The 21,700-nt window shown below is 35.1% G+C and overlaps 1 protein-coding gene across 1 annotated transcript in view; it reads right to left on the bottom strand.

Annotated features, from left to right (window-relative positions):
* Nucleotides 1-21,600, bottom strand: part of LOC128226622 (U3 small nucleolar RNA-associated protein 15 homolog) — a 39,303-nt gene extending 17,703 nt beyond the window's left edge. Inside the window, exons 1-6 of the mRNA XM_052936585.1 lie at nucleotides 21,473-21,600; nucleotides 19,187-19,279; nucleotides 12,481-12,665; nucleotides 12,190-12,313; nucleotides 7,203-7,257; nucleotides 6,805-6,930 (exon numbers count right to left, since the gene is read on the bottom strand). Coding sequence (XP_052792545.1) covers nucleotides 6,805-6,930; nucleotides 7,203-7,257; nucleotides 12,190-12,313; nucleotides 12,481-12,665; nucleotides 19,187-19,279; nucleotides 21,473-21,565 — 676 coding nt within the window. The 5' untranslated portion in view covers nucleotides 21,566-21,600. The remainder of the gene's footprint in view (nucleotides 1-6,804; nucleotides 6,931-7,202; nucleotides 7,258-12,189; nucleotides 12,314-12,480; nucleotides 12,666-19,186; nucleotides 19,280-21,472) is intronic.
* Nucleotides 21,601-21,700: the final 100 nt, after the last annotated feature.

Raw genomic sequence — 21,700 nt, 5'->3', positions numbered from 1 at the left:
GTTTGGCTCTGGTCGAATTTAAAATCACATCCTGGTTCAATTAACGGAAATAATATCTTTCAAGATTAGCTATAAGAGTGTCATGTAGCCATAATAAATCAAGAGGTCTTTGAGTTAAAATATCAAAACTATATTAATATAATGGGTCCATCATTACATCTGTTTCAGAAAATGACAATTAAATATGAAAAAGCACAGTTAAATCTCAGAAATTTATTGAAAAGTAATGTTGAAGGAATTTACACACTTCGCATGATGCATTTGTATAATTAAGACAAAGCATCATGCCAGTGTAACGTAATATCAATGGGAGATGTTGTCTATTATTTCATAATATGAAATGCGACGTAGCCCTCTTCAGATGATATACGTGAAACAAAAAATTGATGAGGAATCATAATAGAGGTGATATTTCTCCAATCTTTGCCAGGCACGTGAGAGTGATTAACAAATACGACGGTGATAGTCTCAGGCAGGAAGGAGGTATTTTTTATACATTCAATTGTTTAAACAAAATGACATTCAAACTGCGGCAGGTCGTATGCCAGTAAGCCATGCCAACCAGTTGATAATTTATATGAAGCTGAAGGTTTGGATATATTTTGAGTTGCTCCTGCATAACTTGTCATAATTCCTCGCAAGTCTATGGAGGTGAATTTTTGCAGGTTCTACAGTGCAAAATAATTAAGCTTGATGAATTATGATGCTTTTATATATAATGCAAAAGTGAAAGGTGGTGTGAACAGTTTTGTACTAAAAGCCTGTAAAAAAATCTCATGAAATATTTTAGACACCCATATCAAATATATTCCCCCAGTACAGGATTGTGCGCAGTACAAAACATTCTACACAGAAAGTCTCATTCTTTGGTTCAAAGAATAAGATAATTTTCCATTGAATATAACATATTATTACCATATTATTACATATGGTACCAAAAGCCCAGTCAGCTGAGTGCTGTCAAGGGTCATATGTTTAAGCCCTGGTATTGCAGGTGTCTGTCAAGGGTCATATGTTCACGCCAAGGTATTGTAGGCGTCTGTCAAGGGTCTTATGTTCACGCCAAGGTATTGTAGGTGTCTGTCAAGGGTCATATGTTCAAGCCCCGGTATTGTATGTGTCTGTCAAGGGTCATATGTTCAAGCCCCGGTATTGTAGGTGTCTGTCAAGGGTCATATGCTCAAGCCCAGGTATTGCAGGTGTCTGTCAAGGGTCATATGTTCAAGCCCCGGTATTGCAGGTGTCTGTCAAGGGTCATATGTTCAAGCCCCGGTATTGTATGTGTCTGTCAAGGGTCATATGTTCAAGCCCCGGTATTGTAGGTGTCTGTCAAGGGTCATAGGTTCAAGCCCAGGTATTGCAGGTGTCTGTCAAGGGTCATATGTTCAAGCCCCGGTATTGTATGTGTCTGTCAAGGTTCATATGTTCAAGCCCCGGTATTGTAGGTGTCTGTCAAGGGTCATATGTTCAAGCCCCGGTATTGTAGGTGTCTGTCAAGGGTCATATGTCCAAGCCCAGGTATTGTAGGTGTCTGTCAAGGGTCATATGTTCAAGCCCCGTTATTGTAGGTGTCTGTCAATGGTCATATGTTCAAGCCCCGGTATTGTAGGTGTCTGTCAAGGGTCATATGTTCACGCCAAGGTATTGTAGGTGTCTGTCAAGGGTCATATGTTCACGCCAAGGTATCGTAGGTGTCTGTCAAGGGTCATATGTTCAAGCCCCGGTATTGTGTGTGTCCATATAATCTATAAATCAAATTTATACTGTTTAAACAATAAAGGCTGGGAAACATTAATTTTATTATTATTGTCAAGCAGAACATTTCAACACAAAAGCCAAAATACATGACAACCAGCAGAAAACGTTCAATCCTCAAGAATCTGAATTATTTCCAAAACTATAAGGAGTATAACCAAAAATTATAAAAAGATATTGGAAATCTGAACTTTCAATAAAATCATTAAAGAGTCCATGTGATATCTGTTGTGCTCACTGCGTGGCGACAGCCTGGCAATTGAGCGTGTCTGTTTCGCCACTTTGTCCCTATAGAACCATGTGACCCGTGCTTTGGATCGCACACCGATCAAACGCCATAGAAATATAAAACATTTACCATCACTTTATATCCACATATCACTCAAGCTTGCATATGGAAAACTCATCAGAATTTGGAAATAAACGTGATACCATATTGTAATGCTGTTGATGTTGGCATTTTGTCTTGTGCCCACCGTCATTAATAATCATTGCAAATTGCTTCTGAATACATAAATACACTTCTCGAATAGCATCAAATGTGGATCATTAGAAGGTGTAAAATAGATTTTCATGGTATTTTCATCCCAACAAAGAACTGGCAAGGGTACGATATGGTTATTATATCCCCCCTGCCAAGTTCACAATCATTCTATATTGGTTCTAATTCATTAACCTCTGTGATTCACATCGCAGATTTCCATGATGACATGATGTAGGTACCATCACTAGACTTTTTCCTGTATGAAAAACCCAGACACCTTTAACTACAACATCTTCCCACAGAACTGACACAAAGTATGGCTGAAAGGTAATTTTCTTCTACTTGAAGTTAAAATGAAGAAGAATATAAGTATTTCAATGTAACTGAATGCACAAATTCCTAAGTTTATCTAATGGGAATCAAACCCATGACATTTCACTCTGCGGTTGGACACTCTACCATGTAGCTATAAAAGCGACAGTATAAATTAATGTATAAATAGCGAGACAGTATAAATGACACATATCAAATACCTGGTAACACTTCCCCCCTCCATTTTACAATCATGTAACATATCGCACAAATTACTATGTGCATCTGGACGGGATTGAACCAATGACCCCTTGTCCTGCAAGTGGACACTCTTCCAAGTTGTTATAAAAGCTCGCTCAATAACATCATAGTAAAAGTGGTGCACAATTCTACAATTTCTCAAAAACTGCATCAGTATTCCTGAAAATTCCTAATATTCATTAATTACAAACAGTCATGCCATTATTACATAAAATTTGCTTACAATTAGAAGCCAACCAAACAATAAAACTTAATTGCTGAGATGGGAAACCCCTAATTTATGCATAGGATTATTGCAAGAAAAAGCCCTGACAAAAAGCTTTCTCCCATTAATTTTTTTTTGTAATTACTTATATATTATTTATTCATCTTGTCCAAATTATATGGCAAACATATGATTCTATGTTTTCTAATAAAATCCACAATGGCAGCCAAGCTTGAAATTGGGCGGCTATAATGTTCACGATTTCTTGATGAATTTCTGTTAATGCTGTATTTTTTATGTTGCAAATGACAAGTGCCATGTTCATCCTGGTTTTGATTAACTTGGCCACACATTCACAAAGAGAATAGGTTTTAAAACTAAAAAGAAATTAGTTTTCTTTACGCTTATATGAACATGCTTCATTTGTAACGTAATAGTTTGACTTCAAAAATGTAAGTCAGTTCTCTGAATACTGCCTTTTTCAGTCAGCTCTTCAGTCAGCTCTCAAATTACTGCCAATTTCAGTGAGCTCTTAAATTACGGCCTATTTCAGTGAGCTTCCACATTACTGCCTATTTCAGTGAGCTCTCTGAAAACTGCCTAGTTCAGTCAGCTCTCTGAATTTTGCATAATTCCAGTCGGCTCTCAGATTACAGCCAATTTAAGTCAGCTCTCAAATTACTGCCTATTTCAGTCAGCTCTCAGATTACTACCTATTTCAGTCAGCTCTCTGAATACTGCCTATTTCAGTCAGCTCTCAGAATACTGCCTATTTCAGTCAGCTCTCTGAATACTGCCTATTTCAGTCAGCTCTCAGAATACTGCCTATTTCATTCAGCTCTCTGAATACTGCCTATTTCAATCAGCTCTCAGATTACTGCCTATTTCAGTCAGCTCTCTGAATACTGTCAGTTGCAGTCAGCTCTCTAAATACTGCCTATTTCTGTCAGCACTCTGAATACTGCCTATTTCAGTTAACTCTCATATTACTGCCTATTACAGTCAGCTCTCACATTACTGCCTATTTTAGTCAGCTCTCTGAATACTGCCTATTTTAGTCAGCACTCTGAATACTGCCTAGTTCAGTCAGCTTTCTGAATACTGCCTATTTCAGTCAGCTCTCATATTACTGCTTATTTCAGTCAGCTCTCTGAACACTGCCTAATCCAGTCAGCTCTCAGATTACTGTCTTTTCCAGTCAGCTCTTTAAATACTGCCTATTTCAGTCAGCTCTCTGAATACTGCCAAGATTAGTCAGCTCTCAGATTATTGCTTATTTCAGTCAGCTCTCAGCATACTACCTATTCCAGTCAGCTCTCAGAATACTGCTTATTTCACACAGCTCTCAGATTACTGCCTATTTCAGCAAGCTCTCTACATACTTCATATTTCAATAAGCTCTCAAATTACTGCCTTTTCAAGTCAGACCTCAGAGTACTACTTATTTAAGTCAGCTCTCAGATTACTGCTTATTTCAGTTGCTCTTTGAATACTGCCTATTTTAGTCAGCTCTAAGATTACTGCCTATTTCAGTCAGCTCTAAGATTACTGCCTATTTCAGCCAGCTCTCTACTTACTACATATTCCAGTTAGCTCTCACATTACTGCCTTTTCCAGTCAGATCTCAGATTACTGCCTTTTCCAGTCAGCTCTCAGATTACTGCCTATTTTTAGTCAGCTCTCAGATTATTGCTTATTTCAGTCAGTTCTCAGAATACTGCCTTTTCCAGTCAGCTTTTTGAATACTGACTATTCCAGTTAACTCTTATTAGAAAAGTAATAAAGGGCAATAACTCTCTTATTAGCTTAAAAAGAGTTTTGGATCTTGTTCACTGTTCTTTCTCTCATTATTCTTTACCATCATATAAGATTTAATTTAATTCTATCTGGTCGTTTTCAAGTTATGCTCTGGACAAGAAAAAAATGCAACTGACTGACCAACCAACCGACTCCAAGATATCCCCTGAAAACTTTACTGTTGTTGTTGTTGTTGTTTTATATACTTTTGAAAAGTTTTAGCTTGCACATTGTTTGCATGTTAATGGGCTCATAGAAAGTTGTTAAAAAAATGGGGAGAAAGAGTGTTTTGCACAATTGTATTACATCAAGTTTAGTAGGACTTGATAATATTGCTGCTGAGAGATGGTTACTTCTAATGGCCCTGAAGGTTCCTGCTGGGTATGTATCTGTTCATTCCATTGTAACAAATCAGGTGCTCAAACCCTGATAGGAAAGCATTTTTCCTGCAAATCAACCTTTCTTATTGTTTCGTGTTTGTCAGCCTAATGTCTTTCACAAACATTAATCAGGAATTCTACCTCACAATTTCACATTTTCTCCCAGAAAATATAACACTTAATTAACCAAACTACAATAACACTTAATTACAAACAAATAACACAAGGAATGACTACCAGTCTACAACAAAGCATTATGGGATTGAAAAATGTATTCTGGGAAATGGAATTTTGAAAAAATGGCTGCAGCACATCAGATGTTGGTAAGGTCAAGAGATAAATCGTAAATAGCTGTTTATTTACAAATTCCAAGCCACCATTAGCTGAAGTTTTATCTTTAGGCTTACTACCCGTTCCTGTCAGTCAGAATTAATTGTGAAATTAGTGCTGAACTCTTTGGCGCAGACTTTAAAATTGTTTTTGTAGAAATATATTCTGGATGTAAATGATTTCGGATGATTGAATGTTGGGTGATTTTCATCACTTGGTTCCCTGGATGATAGGTCTTCTCCCAGGGTACATCTGTCCGTTCATTTCAAAGAGAAACTATTATTATTTCAAAGAGAAACTATTATTATAATCCAATACTATTACTATATATGTCATAGTTGTATTAAAATATATGATGGTGACACATGTAGACACATATATAATGGCAGCATTAATTTATATATGCTGAGTATGTCATTATAAATATTAAACATTTTTCAATATTCTGTAAGCCTGCTAAATGTTTATGAATATTGTTAACAATAAACGTCAATGTCATTTTATGGTAATTTTTACAACATTCGGTAATTCTTCGATAATTTTGAGAACATTGTTAATAGGTGCACTCGCTGCAACCCCTATTGCATTTATACATAAAGATAAGTGTCTTAAGTATTGTCTTACACATATTCATTTTTTTTTTAAAGAACAAACTGCCATCAGTGAGCCCATATTCCTTCATTATACCTGTGGCAAGCACTTGTTTGCCAAACAATTTTCATGAAAAAATGCACTAAACAGTCCTATGTAACAAGCCAATAGATGGTAAAAATAATTAGTGGTGTCGTAAATGCAAACTGAAGCTATCTTCATCCTGAATCCCATTTTATACAGAATGCTACTTGTCAATTTCAATTAATTATGACATTGCATAAAAAGAAAATTAACAGCATCATAATGCCTTGTTGGCTGTCGACATCTTCCTAGATGGAATCCATGTTTTGGCTTTGCACCTGATTGTGTAACTCGGAGAGATTTTTGGAAAAACAGCATTGTTTTATGCTGTTTTCAAGTGGTGCTTAATGAATGACTGGCATTTAAGTGATGTCAGTCAGGATAACGAGATTTTTTTATATACAAAAAGTACAAAAGTTCATAATAAAATTATGCAACATAATTAAACCACAAAAAAATCAGTTGTCATGTCAACTGAGGATACATCAACATAAGGTTTACAAGTCATATCACATTTGTAAATTAAACACAAGTTCTTTTATTCCATTCCAACTATATTTCATTCATAACTCTTGTATACATAGACAATATGTGTGAGCTCAAACCTGCAGAGACGAAGAGTCCGCCAGTTGGAAACATGAGTACGCTCTCCACTGGTGCTCCATGGTCCACACACATCACACACTTGTCCAGTCGCGTGTCAAACAACCGCACTGTATGGTCGTATGAACCTGTAGAATAGATGATCATCCTAAGAGCAAAGGTTTTTTGTGCTAAGCCAAGCTCTCACAGTCAAGATTTCATCCAGGATTGCCCAAACTAATATAATTGTAAAACTATTTTAATGTTAATGTTCTTCCCTGTGAAAGTCTTCATTTTGTTGTATATTTTTTGTGCACATATGGTTTTGGTGCCAAAGAACTAAATCCAGGTAATTTGTGTGTTGTTTTTTTGTAACAGAGCCATTTCAATTGAAAGTTAATAGGGCTATACAATGACATACCTGTGAGGACAATGTCTTTGCTTGACTGACTGGCCACCCCACATCGCACGTAGTCCTGAAACACAGAATCAACACACTTAGCAAAAATATCCCAACCTGCCCTAAAACTTTTACCAAAGTTCAATAGTCAATCAGGGGCCATAACTTGTATCAAGGATAATATGGAGTTATCTAACCTCATTATGTGATTGCCCTGAACAACTGTGTGAAGTATTAAGTCAATTGAATGAAGGGAATTGGACTTATAAGTGAAAATCCCAACTTGCCCTAAAACTTTAACCGGACGTCGACCCTGGGGCGAGTAGTATAGCCCTCCTTATTCATCAAATAGTCGAGCTAAAAACAAGAGCACTGTGGACCAAATGCCCCAACACTCATTCTTTTTCAGTCATTCAACATAATTAACATTTTAAAGCCAGAGTTAAGGGCCTTTCTCAATATGTGCGTGTTGTCTCTGTCAGCATGTTTACTAAGTTCTGTTTGTATTACTTGAACACTTTTTGAGTAATGGCCAAGCTTAAAAACAAAACACAACATTGACAAAGATGTTGCCGTCAACCTTGCAGACACCAAGGCTGTCACAAAACCGGGACTTTTTTTCTTAAAAAAAATATAAAAAAAGGAGTTATGTCTGTCTTTGGTTGAGCCATCAATAGGACCATGCCATTGCAATCAAACTGTGAAACACTGTGTTGAGGACGGCCTTGTTTGCCCTTACCCAACCCCTGTGTCTTACTGCAGCGCCAGGCAGTATCTCTCAACCTGCATCAGTCAGCAGTTCCATGTTAACCCTTCATGACACTGACTAATTGTATCTTAATAAGACCTGATAGGGAAAATAAACAGAAATTTGCTTCAAGATCATTAATTAATGAGTGTCTACCTTCTATGAAATACCTGTCTACAGACTGAATTTATTCTAAAACTAGTATGTGAAAATTACAAATCTGCAACGTCTTATTTCATCTCTTTCTCAATTTATCTGGTGGTGTTTTTTCTGCTCTTTTTCAATTCACTTGTTGAACAATTTGTTGGAAGCTGTGTCCATAATGGCTATCATGAAATGGGCTTTTTCACTACTGAATTACAATAACATAGATGTGTAAACCCTTTAACATATTATGTGCTACAAGTCTGTATCAATCAGATCTGATACTAAAAGCATTAACCCAGTCACGGATGCCATCCTAAATAACAAGGTCAGACATATTTATTGTGCCATAATCATGTTTCTTGGTTAGAAAATAAATAATCTCCAATCACATGGGTCAGGCAGAAGTCAAATGATAGGAAATCATGAAATGCAATAAACCTTTCCTCAATAATATCAACAGAAGCTGCTGGTCAGTTCAATACTATCCAAGACAAGTCTGACTGCAACTACAGTGATTTCCTATACTTTTTGAAAGCTTAAACTTTCCTAAATTTCTGAAGATTAATATGATGTTACCAATGATAAACAAAAAACATATCAAATATTAATATATTTCACAATCTTCTCTAAATACACAAGCTATGGAACATGAAAAAATGGTTAATGCTTCTTCATACAAAATAATATACATCACTTCTATCTTTGACAGCCAATTAGAGTCAATGTCTAAAAATGTATGATTATTAATAACAAGCCAGTGTAAAAATGCAGACAACAGAATTAAAGTGGGTAAAAAGTAATGACTAGCAACTGTTGAATATTATTTTTTGGCACCAGATTTCTGTTATGTTCATTATTCACATTTCTTTTTCAATTTCATCTTGTTATATGATCTTTATACCCTGTCCACGATGACAAGAGAGTGAACATGCAACATAAAATCCATCAGGCTCGGGATTGGTGATGATCTACTGCGGTAAGCTTATCTGGGCTGCAGCATGCCAAATCTACAGACAACTAAAGTCACCATCTTCTTCAAAAGTAAAACCATCGTCATAAACTAACTTCCGTCACTTTAACCGAAAACAAATATTAAAACTTGAATTCTGCGAAATTGAATATGTCGTCTGCTTGAGTTGTAAATTTGGTCAATTTTGACAATGCAAGGGCCAAAACTCTTTAGTTGAGTATATAGTGCCATCTACAATTGCTTAAGTTAGAGATTGGAAATGAAGGTGTGAGGTTGCAGATGACGATGACGACATGGACCATGACAATTTCAGAAAACATTATCCTTATATGTGTGCTATGCTGGCAGGTGACATAAAAAACACTTAAACAGTAAAAATAGCAAAACTGCTTGTTCAAAATTATGAATCACCTGGACATATTTTTTTACAACCCAAACCCACATTACATAATTATTTTAAATACATTTAAATAAAAAACATATTTTCATACGAAAACAAATAAAAAGTGAACTGTCGCAATGGACACTTTCCCTTGCACTATCACAGACTCCATTTAATATTTGTCTGTATGATATTCCTATGTTGCTACCGGTATTTCCATCGCCACCAAGTAGGCGGGTTCTCCTATCACTCATAGCAACTGACAGCCAATCGAAACATACAACTCAAGTTTTCTTGGAAAAAACTGTATGTTCTGACGATGTTGTGAATGATATTGAAGGTTATAATTATTTATCAGTAAAATCAAACTTATAACATGAAATTATTTTATCTTATCTATTGCTGCATAAGATTGCAACCTGGCTTAAGAGGATTGTACATGACATTCTAAATGATGCGGAAATGTCAACAGAGTTTCATCACTTTTGTGACAGATAATTCTTAGAGAAGGCTTACTCTCTATATTACCCATAAAGATATCTCATTAACTGTTCAGAAACAGTTAACACCATGGCAATATTTCTAAAATGAAACCAATACCCAACTGGCACTTGATAATGAACTGAATTATCCCACATCATTACAATGGACCAATAATGGCTAATTTTTAAGTATGGTCATTTTCCACGGATATTAATGCTAATACAGAGAGCATTATGAGGCAATGTCTAGAAGATGTCTCTATCATGTCAAAATCATTTTAGACACTACAATAATACTCTCATTTATATTCGTCCATATTGCCCATATATTACAGTCTTTGTTTCACTGGCCATGTAAGAACAAACGGGAATATATTCCTTGTGATTAATGCCAGAAGCTACCAAACGTCATTTAACTATGGAGTGTTTTGTAACCTTATGTTATTAACCCAACCAATGTTATTTAATTGAAATGTGAACAAATATAAATGTACTGCAAAAATTTCATTAACTTCAAAACATACATTTCATGTCATATGATATATTCATGTGTTTTGCTTTATTTTACCACAAAACTAGAAATACCATTGTTTTAACTATAGATTTTTTCATATATGAGGGCCCGATATATGTGATATAACAAGCGTTAAATTTTAATTCAATCACAAGTTTAAATTTTAGTTTAAAAGATGACATACAGGACAATAACAAACACAAGGAAATATCGACAAACATAAAAAATGAACTCTCATTAAGATAGGGAAATCCTCTTCCATGTAAATAGGAAACTAAATCCTTGTTGAAAACTGCTGAGATTTACAAATTACACTGTTTTTGAATTTCTGGCTTACTTGAATTACAATTTCATCAGTTCTTTCAAACAAAATAAGATCAAAATAAATACAATTATTTTGTAATTCTGAAAATTTAACTTAAAATGAATCTCTGCCAAAATAAAAAATGATCAGTTGATATTAACATGTATGTAAGAAAAATGAAAACAAAGGTGGCGCAGAGCATATGCAAATGCTTGTCTGTTTTGTGTGTAAGGTTTTCAGTCAAAAAAAGTGAGCATACCCCCATATTTAATACAGCCAGTATGTTGAGCTTTGCTGCACATATGAGAATTGTCTCTGGCAACATGTGTACCAAGTTTCCTTTGCATTCCTGAATGGTTTTAGAGTTTTAGCCAAGGTTAAAGTTAATGTACAAAAACGATGACACTGACGCTAAGGCTATGACAATATGTCAACCATTTTCCTTAAAAACAGATGAGCTAAAAATGTAGACTGTGAAGGCAAAGGCAAATAAAGGAGCAAAAATAAGGCTGTCTTAGCTATTTCTTCCAGATGACCCTTTATAAGCTCTGGTCATTGCGTTTAGAGTGTTAACCTATTTTTCAACTGTACATGAGCCACGTTCATCCTGGCCTCAATTTGGCCTGGATTTAACTCAATTTGACCTGGATTTAAAGGGGGCTGTACTTCGTATGAAGAAAAAAGCGGAAAAAAGAAGAAAATTGTCGAAAACATAAAATTGGTATCGATGTGTACAATGCATTGAAACTTATTTTTCCCAGTTTTTTCGTATTTTTCCATTAAAAAAGATTACTAGGTATGTCTACCTAGTAGATTTACTAGGTATGTCTACCTAGTAGATTTCATTCCTTATGCGTGATTGGCTAGTCGATATTATCACGTGATATAACCATGTTAGGTATATAGTTTAAATATTCCAACTGCTTTGGGAAAGCCTTCGTAGCACAGTGGATACAACACTGGACTGCAATTTTGGCGACACCGGTTCAAAGCCGGTCTCCGACTCGATTTTTTATTACATTTTGGTATGTTTTTTTTTTACAATTATGATATCAAAGAGTAAAACATTTTATCTAATAATTGTCCTGAGTTTCGTTACAGACAAAAAACTTTTTTTGGTGCCAATCTGGTGAACAGTCCCTTTAATTACAAAAAAAACTTTTTGACCAAGTTTCATGTCAAGATAAGTAAGGTTGTTGTACTAGTATCTTCAACAACTTGTGTGTTCAGTTTACTTTTTGTTTCTTATAACTGGGACATTGTTTTTGACCGAACTTGATCAGTATTTAATCTTGGTCTAGATTTCATGAAGTTAAATATTCTCATGAAGTATAGTGAAGCATGGGTAAAAACAAAGCCTTTAAAATTTAACAAGTTTTATATATCTGAACTAGTCACCTACATTATTTCACTTGACCCAAGCAATGTGACCAATTTCCAACAGGGATTACTATCACCCACCTGGTTTTCGCTGTATGAGACGAGCTCTTGTTCACTGGGAATGTCCCAGATCCTCACTGTATTGTCGTCCGAGCCCGTCAGGACATGGGTGTTGCTTGACAGAAACCGCGATACATGTACAGACCTGTAGGATAAGAAGAGGATAAGGAACATATCACACTTATCCAGAAAACATTATACTAATATTCAACTAATATTTTAAAACATAGCAAGAGTAACATAATAGTCTTTTATCAAAAGAATAATTATTATTATCTAGGTTTACGACATATTAAACTTATGCAGAACTACCCAGCATGGCCTTTGAAGATTCTGAGTATGTTTTTGCTGGCGACGTCAAACAACCTGACGGACCCCTCGTCTCCCCCTGCAACCAACAGTTTACCGTCGCTACGGAAACTACCACAGTATGCGACCTGCTTGAAACGACTTAAGGTTTTGTGGATCTGGAGAGAGGTGGAGTTGTAGATTTGGACCTGGGAGAGACAAATTTTATGCAACTGTTAGGTACATAACTTTGTTCACAGAGGACAAACACTGATATTTATTTTTTACATTTTTTACAATCTATTCTAACTAAGCCTGAAACCAAGTCTCACTCAAACACTAATTTTTTTTAACAACTTTAGGAAAATAAAAGATCACTTTTGCTTCATCACACATCTAAAATTATACAATGTGCGAATCAATCCCCATTTATCTAAAGCAACTACCACACAACAAGCAAACGCAACATAAAAAAAGTTACAATCCTTGAGAATTAAAAAAATCAACATAAAAATCATTGTTCCATTTTTAATAAGATCTAATATTCTTTAATCAATATGTTACCACAAGAATTCCATCTCCCAGATGTTTAAATAATGATGAAAATCATAGTTTAATTCCCAAGACCCTCCAACTGAAGAAAGGCCTAATTAATCACTTCAATATTGAAACATAAGGGATGATATTAATTCATCTAACAGCACTCATGTCAGCTAATCAAATTCTGAAAGATAGTCCAAGAACTATTGGGGGTCTCCATGGAATCAACAACAGAATTCGCTCAAGATAAATACTTCATTATCAAATACATAATGACATTTTCAGTTTTGTTTTTGTCAATTAGGAAACCTTCTGTAGAATGTAAGGTCATCTTTAATACGGAAGAAGCCACCAAACAGTATTTGCCGATCAAATATAACCATTCAATACTATTTAAAAGGTGATGATCTGAGACACCTCAGGAAAAATGTACTAATTCTTACGATATTTTTTTAAACTTTTTATTCATTTTACAACGATGTTAAAAAAGTTAGAATAACTTTTACTAAGTCGTTGGCACAATGTTGCGCAAGAGTGGGTGGGGTCTTGTATTGTTGGAAAACTGGAGAACCCAGAGAAAGAACACTTGCCCAGCTTGGTGACCACCAATTAAACTCAAATGAGCCCAGCCAGGGAATAAAACCCTGGTCGCAGTAAGTTGGTGAGAAGCGAGTGCACTAACCATTGTGCCAACTGGAAAACCTAAGGATATTACATGTAATAATGATAAGAACTGAAGGAAAAGTGGGTAGCCAGAAATGCTAAACATGGGTCTATCACCCGAAAGAGGAACCATATAAGGGAATCAGAGCAGTTCTAAGAAATTATATTGCTTGGAAATTATTTACGTTGACTTTTGAGTAGTGCTGTACATGGACGAAGTCTGTCATCATGAATACCTTAAATCACATTTTAAGATCTTTTTTCTTTATCCAGTGTATTTTTGGTTCATACTTTTTTAATGCAATGATAGTCTTGTGATTATCATACGATATTAAAGCAGCAATTCTCGATAAATGATTATTAATGAAAACGTATGTCACTATCTCAATAGTGGCAACATTGGAGAGCATAAATAATTTGCATTTCGGGGAAGGAGCATTTAAAATACCTTTCACACCACAAAGGGAGTTTTATAAGCTTTGTCACAGCATTTGTCTACAAAATGTCAATCGTCGGAAAAACTTAATGAACTTTCCAAAACAATACTTATAGTCTGCCAATTAAATGCTCTTTCCGATTGTACCTATGCATCAGACGTACCAATTTTAGCAATGTTGGGGCAAAAAATAAATCTTTTTGTTCAGTTATACATTTAATTTGCCTTTAGTCTGTGCCAGACGTATTTTTTCTCTTGAATCAATGAAAGCAGTGTTATAATTGACTAATCTAATCTGGGGGATGAAGATTCATTGAGTTAGAAATATAAAATGAATTAGGGCAGCTCTTCCATACAAACGTTAAACGAATCGTCTAATTACTCTTCTATTATTCATATGGAATGGCCAGTCTTTTACTGTGTAAGCAAAACACTGTCAGTTTCCTACGAAATTATTAAAACAAATGATTTCAGTAATATGGCTGTAGATCTTAAAAATTTGTAAGGAAATGAGTATGCAATTTGTCTTTAAATGCCGCTAACTTAATTCTGGTTATTCCAGACTAATACACTGGCAATCTATTGACTGTCTAATGTCACTCAGTAATTCAATATTGTGGTTTTCTTCTAATAAGTATTGTAGTTTTCAAGTCATTCCAATTTCTGAATAACTGTTCAACAAATGGTCATTCAAATGTTCCGTTTTTGCCAAAATATTCAAAAATGAAGATGCTCTAATATAGCGCAAATTTGAGAGAATTAAGGAAAATAAATCAATATGTTTGGGGTTAAAAACACAACATAAAAGATACAAGGTTAGTGCCAAGATGAAGGAGCTGGAGTGCAGCAAGGGGAAGCAATAAATGCCTATCAAAAGATTCATCAGTACACAAAAATCAGTTACAGGTAATTCAAGGAAATGCGTATCAAACTAATAAGAGATATTATGCCATGAGCATTACAAAAAAGTTTTGTGATAAGAGATATTATGCCATGAGCATTACAAAAAAGTTTCGTGAAGATTGGATAAAATATGGTCAGAAAGTGCAAAGTAAATTGGTCATGTATTTTTTTTAAATAAATGGGCCCTAACTCAAGAGTTCCTGAAGCGATCATGCTGGAAATAAAAACTTGTTCAAGATATTGTACTTGTAAACATTGTAACTGAGTGTTGTAAAGATTGTATAAGCAATGTTCAAGTATACGAGTGGTCTGTTATGTCAAATTTTGCAGTTAAAGGACATGATAACTCAGGTTTAACAGAGTCATCATGCCGGTCATCAAAACTAGTCTGAGATAGTAAATAGTATGCCTTTAAAACATTGAAGCCAAGTTTGGCAAAGATAAAAAATGTTGAAGTAAAACAGTGGACACGGTCAATTTGAACATAACTCAGGTGTATTCAGGCCAGGCTGTAACTGAGTTTGGTAAAGATTTGATGAAAATTAGCCAAGTTAGGAAGTGTACAATTGTGATAGACACTGCCAGCTCCTAAGCTTATATAAATCAATGTTGTGCATTTTTTTAAACATTAAATTAGCCTTAGGTGGCATATTTTCAGCATAAACAAACTACTCTCAAAACAGGCATGTCATTTTTACTGTAAGAAAGGTTCACTAGACCTAATTTAATATACTACAAACTGAAACATAATGAAATATTTAGAATGACAATAAAGCAATTAAAAAATCACTCCAATGTAATCCTCTGTGTATATTATTAATGTGTTGATTTGTATTGATCTCATTCAGAAACTTGTTTTAATTCTGCAAGGGTAAAGGCATTAAAATGTTAACGGATGAATTATGTAGGATATCATATGAAGTCAAAACAATTTCCAGAATATATAATTAAAAGAGTATCTCAAGTGGCAACTGATGTTCTAACACAGCCCTATTATTGTTTTATGCATCACAAATCTAGAGATCAAAACCGAAATAGTCAGGAATTCTTGACTATCATAATATCAACCGACACATTTGTATAATTTAAATAATAAATGAATTCAAAACAATAAATGTGTTTGATCTATCAGTCAGACCTTTATATAAATTAGATATTTATAGAAATGGTTAGTCATGAATCTATCTTAATGACCATACATTTTCCACATGACTGTCCCCTGAACCATCAGAATAGGAAAACAACATAGAAGTTTGCATAATAGGGTAAAACATAGAATAGGGTAAAACATAGAAAAGGTTAAAACATAGAATAGGGTAAATCTTAGAATAGGGTAAAAGAAGGAATATGGTTAAACATAGAATAGGGTAAAACAAAAATAACACAGAAAATGTTAAAACAAAGAATATGGTAAAACATACAATAGGCCGGTAAAACAGAACAGGGTAAACAAAGAATAAGGTAAAACATAAAATAGGGTAAAACAAAGAAAATGGTAAAACATAGAATAGGGTTAAACATAGAGTAGGGTAAACTAGAGCTATCACTGAAGGTGATTAATACCCCCGAATGCCGCCTCTCATTATGATTTATCATTGTATGAAGTTTTATGCTATCCCATCAAGTAGTTTTCAAGATACTGTCTGGACAAAAGTTTGACAAAAAAAACACAGAAAAAGGCAATAACACTGTAATTTGCTAAAAAAGTGTAGTGATTCATGAACACTGAACTCCTTCTCATTGTGCTGTACCATTGTATAAAGTTTTATTACATTCTATCCGGTAGTTTTCAAGTTATGCTCTGGACAAGAAAAAAGTAACAAAGGACAGTAACTCTGCAGTTAGCTGAAATAGAATTGCTGTTCCTGTACACTGCACTCCCTCTCATAATGATCTATCACTGTATGAAGTTTTATTAAATTCCATCCAATAGTTTTCAAGTTATGTTCCGGACAAGAAAAAGTAACAAAGGGCAGTAGCTCTGTAATTAGCTGAAATAGAATTGCAGTTCCTGTACACTGCACTCCCTCTCATTATGATCTATCACTGTATGAAGTTTTATTAAATTCCATCCATTAGTTTTCAAGTTATGTTCCAGACAAGAAAAAGTAACAAAGGGCAGTAACTCTGTAATTAGCTAAAATAGAATTGCGGTTACTGTACACTGCACTCCCTCTCATTATGATCTATCACTGTATGAAGTTTCATTAAATTCCATCCAATAGTTTTCAAGTTATGCTCCGGACAAAAAAAAGTAACAAAGGGCAGTAACTCTGTAATTAGCTAAAATAGACTTGCAGTTCCTGTACACTGCACTCCCTCTCATTATGATCTAGCACTGTATGAAGTTTCATTAAATTCAATCCAATAGTTTTCAAGTTATGCTCCGGATAAGAAAAAGTAACAAAGGGCAGTAACTCTGTAATTAGCTGAAATAGAATTGAGGTTCATGTACACTGCACTCCCTCTCATTATGATCTAGCACTGTATAAAGTTTTATTAAATTCCATCCAGTAGTTTTCAAGTTATGCTCCGGACAAGAATAAAGTAACAAAGGACAGTAACTCTGTAATTAGCTGAAACAGAATTGAGGTTCATGTACACTGCACTCCCTCTCATTATGATCTAGCACTGTATAAAGTTTTATTAAATTCCATCCAATAGTTTTCAAGTTATGCTCCGGACAAGAATAAAGTAACAAAGGTCAGTAACTCTGTAATTAGCTGAAATAGAATTGCGGTTCCTGTACACTGCACTCCCTCTCAGTATGATCTAGCACTGTATGAAGTTTAATTAAATTGCATCCAATAGTTTTCAAGTTATGCTCTGGACAAGAAAATGTAACAAAGGGCAGTAGCTCTGTAATTAGCTGAAATAGAGTTATGGTTCTTGTGCACTGCACTTCCTCTCATTGTGCTTTACCATTGTATGAAGTTTTATTAAAATCCATCAAGTAGTTTGCAAGTTGATGTCTGGAAAAAAATCAAATAATTTTGTAATAAGCTGAAATAAGAGTTATGGTTCTTGTGCACTGCACTTCCTCTCATTGTGCTTTACCATTGTATGAAGTTTTAATAAATTCCATCTAGTAGTTTGCAAGTTAATGACGGCAAAAAAAACCAAATATAGGGCAATAACTCAGTAATAAGCTAAAGTAGAGTTATGGTTCTTGAACACTGCACTTCCTCTCATTGTGCTTTACTCATTGTATGAAGTTTCAATGAATTCCATCCAGTACTTAATCATACTCCGGACAAAAAAGTAACAAAGGGCAATAATTCAGTAATAACCAAGAATAGAGTTGTGGTTATTGTACACTGCACTTCCTCTCATTATGCTCTATCATTGTATGAAGTTTAATCCAATTCCATCACATAGTTTTTAAGTTATGCTCCGGACAAGGTAAATTGCAACGGACCGACTGACCGACCGACCGACCACAGGGTGACTCCAATATACCCCCTTCAAACTTCGTTTGTCGGGGGTATAAACATAGAGTAGGGTAAAACATAGAAAGGGGTTAAACATATAATAGGGGAACACATAAAAAGGGGTAAAACATAGAATAGGGTAAAACATAGAATAGAGTAAAACATAGAGTTTGGTAAAACAAAGTATAGGGTAACACATAAGAAAGTGTAAACCATAGAATAGGGTAAAGGAAAGAATATGGTAAAACTACTACTACAAAATGGAAAGGCCTGAGCATTGCTAGTGATGGGAACATTTGTAGTCAAGTCTAGGAGAAAAACTGAACAAAAGTTGTCACAGTAAGAGACAAGCAGTTCAATGGATTATGCGTTCAGGAAAGCTGTCATAAACCATAAGCATATGCCGCCCCATGATGCCTGACGTGAAGTTTGGAGGAGTGATGCAGTTAGAGGTAGCGATGTGGATCTTCTTTATGTACCGAACATATGCAGCATTCCATAATGATAAATGTGGCCTTGACCTTTGAGCCAAGTAATTCCAAACATTTATCATGCATGACAAAGTTACAGCCTGGACAGGACAAATGGACAATTTCACAATTTCATGTGAATACTTTAAAGGTATCAAGGTATGCCTAAAGGTTACACAAACGACCACAAGCCGTAGCATACAATGCCTGGAGTTTATTTTTTGTAAAACAGACAACCTGAATATATCCTCATTGAGAAGAGTGAAAAAACTAAATGTTGTTCTTACCCTGGTTGAGTTGGTCACTGCCAGCTGATAAGGAGAGATCGGACTGAAGTCAATGTGAGATATAGCACCATATTCTTTCTTTACTACTGGCACCTGGAAATATAGACAAATTAATGAATATGGAATTGTTTTGATTGACCAGTAACTCAAAAATAACTAAAATTTTATTTTTATGCTGTTGAAGTTTTCGGATAATATATAACTTTTAAAAAGACTTACACAATATTGTGAATTACCAATGTTTTATATTCAACGGAGCGTAATGGTGATATCATTGATGGGCACACAGTGAGGATTTACACATCATTCAGACAAGATGTTGTCTCCTACTAATTCCTACTTTTGAGTCGGACAATATGTCAAAATTTCTGTGGTTTTGAGGTGTGTCAAGAATCTTGGGAAATACTGCCAAGCCCTATTCCCAGTTCATGTCAAAGGTCCTGTCTGTCTGGCATAACGTGTATGCACCATTAATTATTTTTTTTATATAAATAGAAAATAGAAGAAGAAAATCTTTGTACAAAGTCATAAATAGTCTCACATTATGCTGTGAAAGACTAAGTCTTGTCAAGATTTTGTTTATATTTCAAGAAATTCATTGCTTTTTTATTCATTAACGTAATCTGCATTTATCAAATTGGGAAGTATTATAAAATTTTGGGAAAAATTGACAGTTTTTGCAAGGGGAAACAGCCTTTTGAAGGCAGTAAATTGCACCAAAAAAAATCACTGAGCATTGTCACACAGGACTCCCCATTTAAGGTCCCTCCAAGAAGATGATTATTATTTACATATTGCAGCAGGGAATTGAACCTGAGACCCCTGAATTGCCAGTCAAGTGTGTTACCACTAGACCACAGATCGGAAGGTCGTGGGTTCGATCCCTGGCCGCGTCATACCAAAAATCGTTTAAAGTTGGTACAAGTAGCTCCCTTGCCTGGCACTTGGCAGTTAAAGGGTAGTGCTTGGAAAAGTGGTGTCAGTACTGGTTTAACCCAGGAAAGTTGAACCCAGTCTATCGGTGCTTTACACGGAGCGCGTAAAAGAACCAAGGGGTCTCTTCCAAACAGAGCTAGAGTATTGCACCCGGACTTCCTTGTATCCCACCACTGTCTCTTCAGCGTGCTGTCCCTTTAGCAAAAACAAAGGACCCCGTTGGTAATAAATGCTTGCACATTCACGGGTCATCCTTGACCGTAAGGTCTAAAGAATACATACACAGACAATGCGAATGTCCGTCGGACAGTCGGACATGTCCGGTATATTTCCATTTTGACCGACGAAACTTTTGTTTTGGTCGGTCACAATGTCCGGTGAAAAATTAAAGTCAGCACCGTTTAATTTTCGGAAAATTTACTTTCAGTTTCTAAATAAATGTTCAGAGTTATTTTTAACTATTATATCATGATTATTCAGCGTGTTAATCCGTGTACAGTATCACTATTTGTAAACCCCGTTTCGACATATTTCCGTAAAAGCCGATAAAACGCGTAAGGTTCCGATTTCAGCTCTAATACTTTTATTTTACGGAAATGTTCGGAAATTACAAAATTCCGTATGTATTTATTTTCGGCGAAGTGGTTCCCGGCAATCATGTTAATTTAAATATGATGATTAATATACCGAGCTGACTTTCTTTCCGCTCTGTTTAACATTGCCAATAACAAGAACTCTACTTTCGTTTTTGCATAAATGTTGTGCCTGAGTTTGACTTGTAGTACAATTCATTACATTTTATAACCGTACTGTATCTTTAATTTAAAGATGAATTAAAGAATAAGATCTAGTTGTTCCATGGGTAGACGAACCAGATATGAGTTCTTTTTGGGAGGCAAGGGAAGAAAAAAATTATGACATTTAGAAGATCCGAATATTGATTATTTTTACATGATGTTTGGCTTTTTTTTGTAATTTATTATAGTACTGTAGGACACATCTAACCAAAAAGATCTAGACCTGTTATAATGGGGAATTACAAAACTTATTTGAAAAAGAGGCTTAAAATCAAGGTTTAGGCTGATGTAACTGAATACTGTTTGTAACATTGCGACAGGTAAAAACTTGGTGCGACAGGTAAACTTTCAGTGTTTACCTGTCGCAATGTCCTGTGAAGAAGAAAAAGTTTTCGCGTTGTCTGCATACATACATAACGTTTAACGCACATTGTATTTTTAGTGGGTGGGGTAAAATATGCCAGCATTTATATGCTGTCAACTCGTGTATTAAACAAAACTTGTTACATAACTCTGTATTTCACAACCTGTACTCGTCTCTTTAGGTTATTACCTCTAAATTTTTCCAGTACAATGTATCAGTGGTGACTTTTTCGCCAGTTTTTTGGTACGTTTTCACGTTTATTTTCTTAAAGGAGGCTGCCATCTTTGTTTATAGCCTCTAACAAAGTTCAACCTAATTCCCCAAATTCTTATGCAAAAAAGGCATGTTGATGCAAACATTCTTGCTTCTATTTGTTTAATAGCTTTGGTTCATAATAATTACAATTTGGTACTTTCT

The sequence above is a fragment of the Mya arenaria genome, chromosome 3, assembly GCF_026914265.1.
Source record: "Mya arenaria isolate MELC-2E11 chromosome 3, ASM2691426v1".
Lineage (NCBI taxonomy): Eukaryota > Metazoa > Mollusca > Bivalvia > Myida > Myidae > Mya > Mya arenaria.
This window is presented reverse-complemented; position numbering and strand designations above follow the sequence as displayed.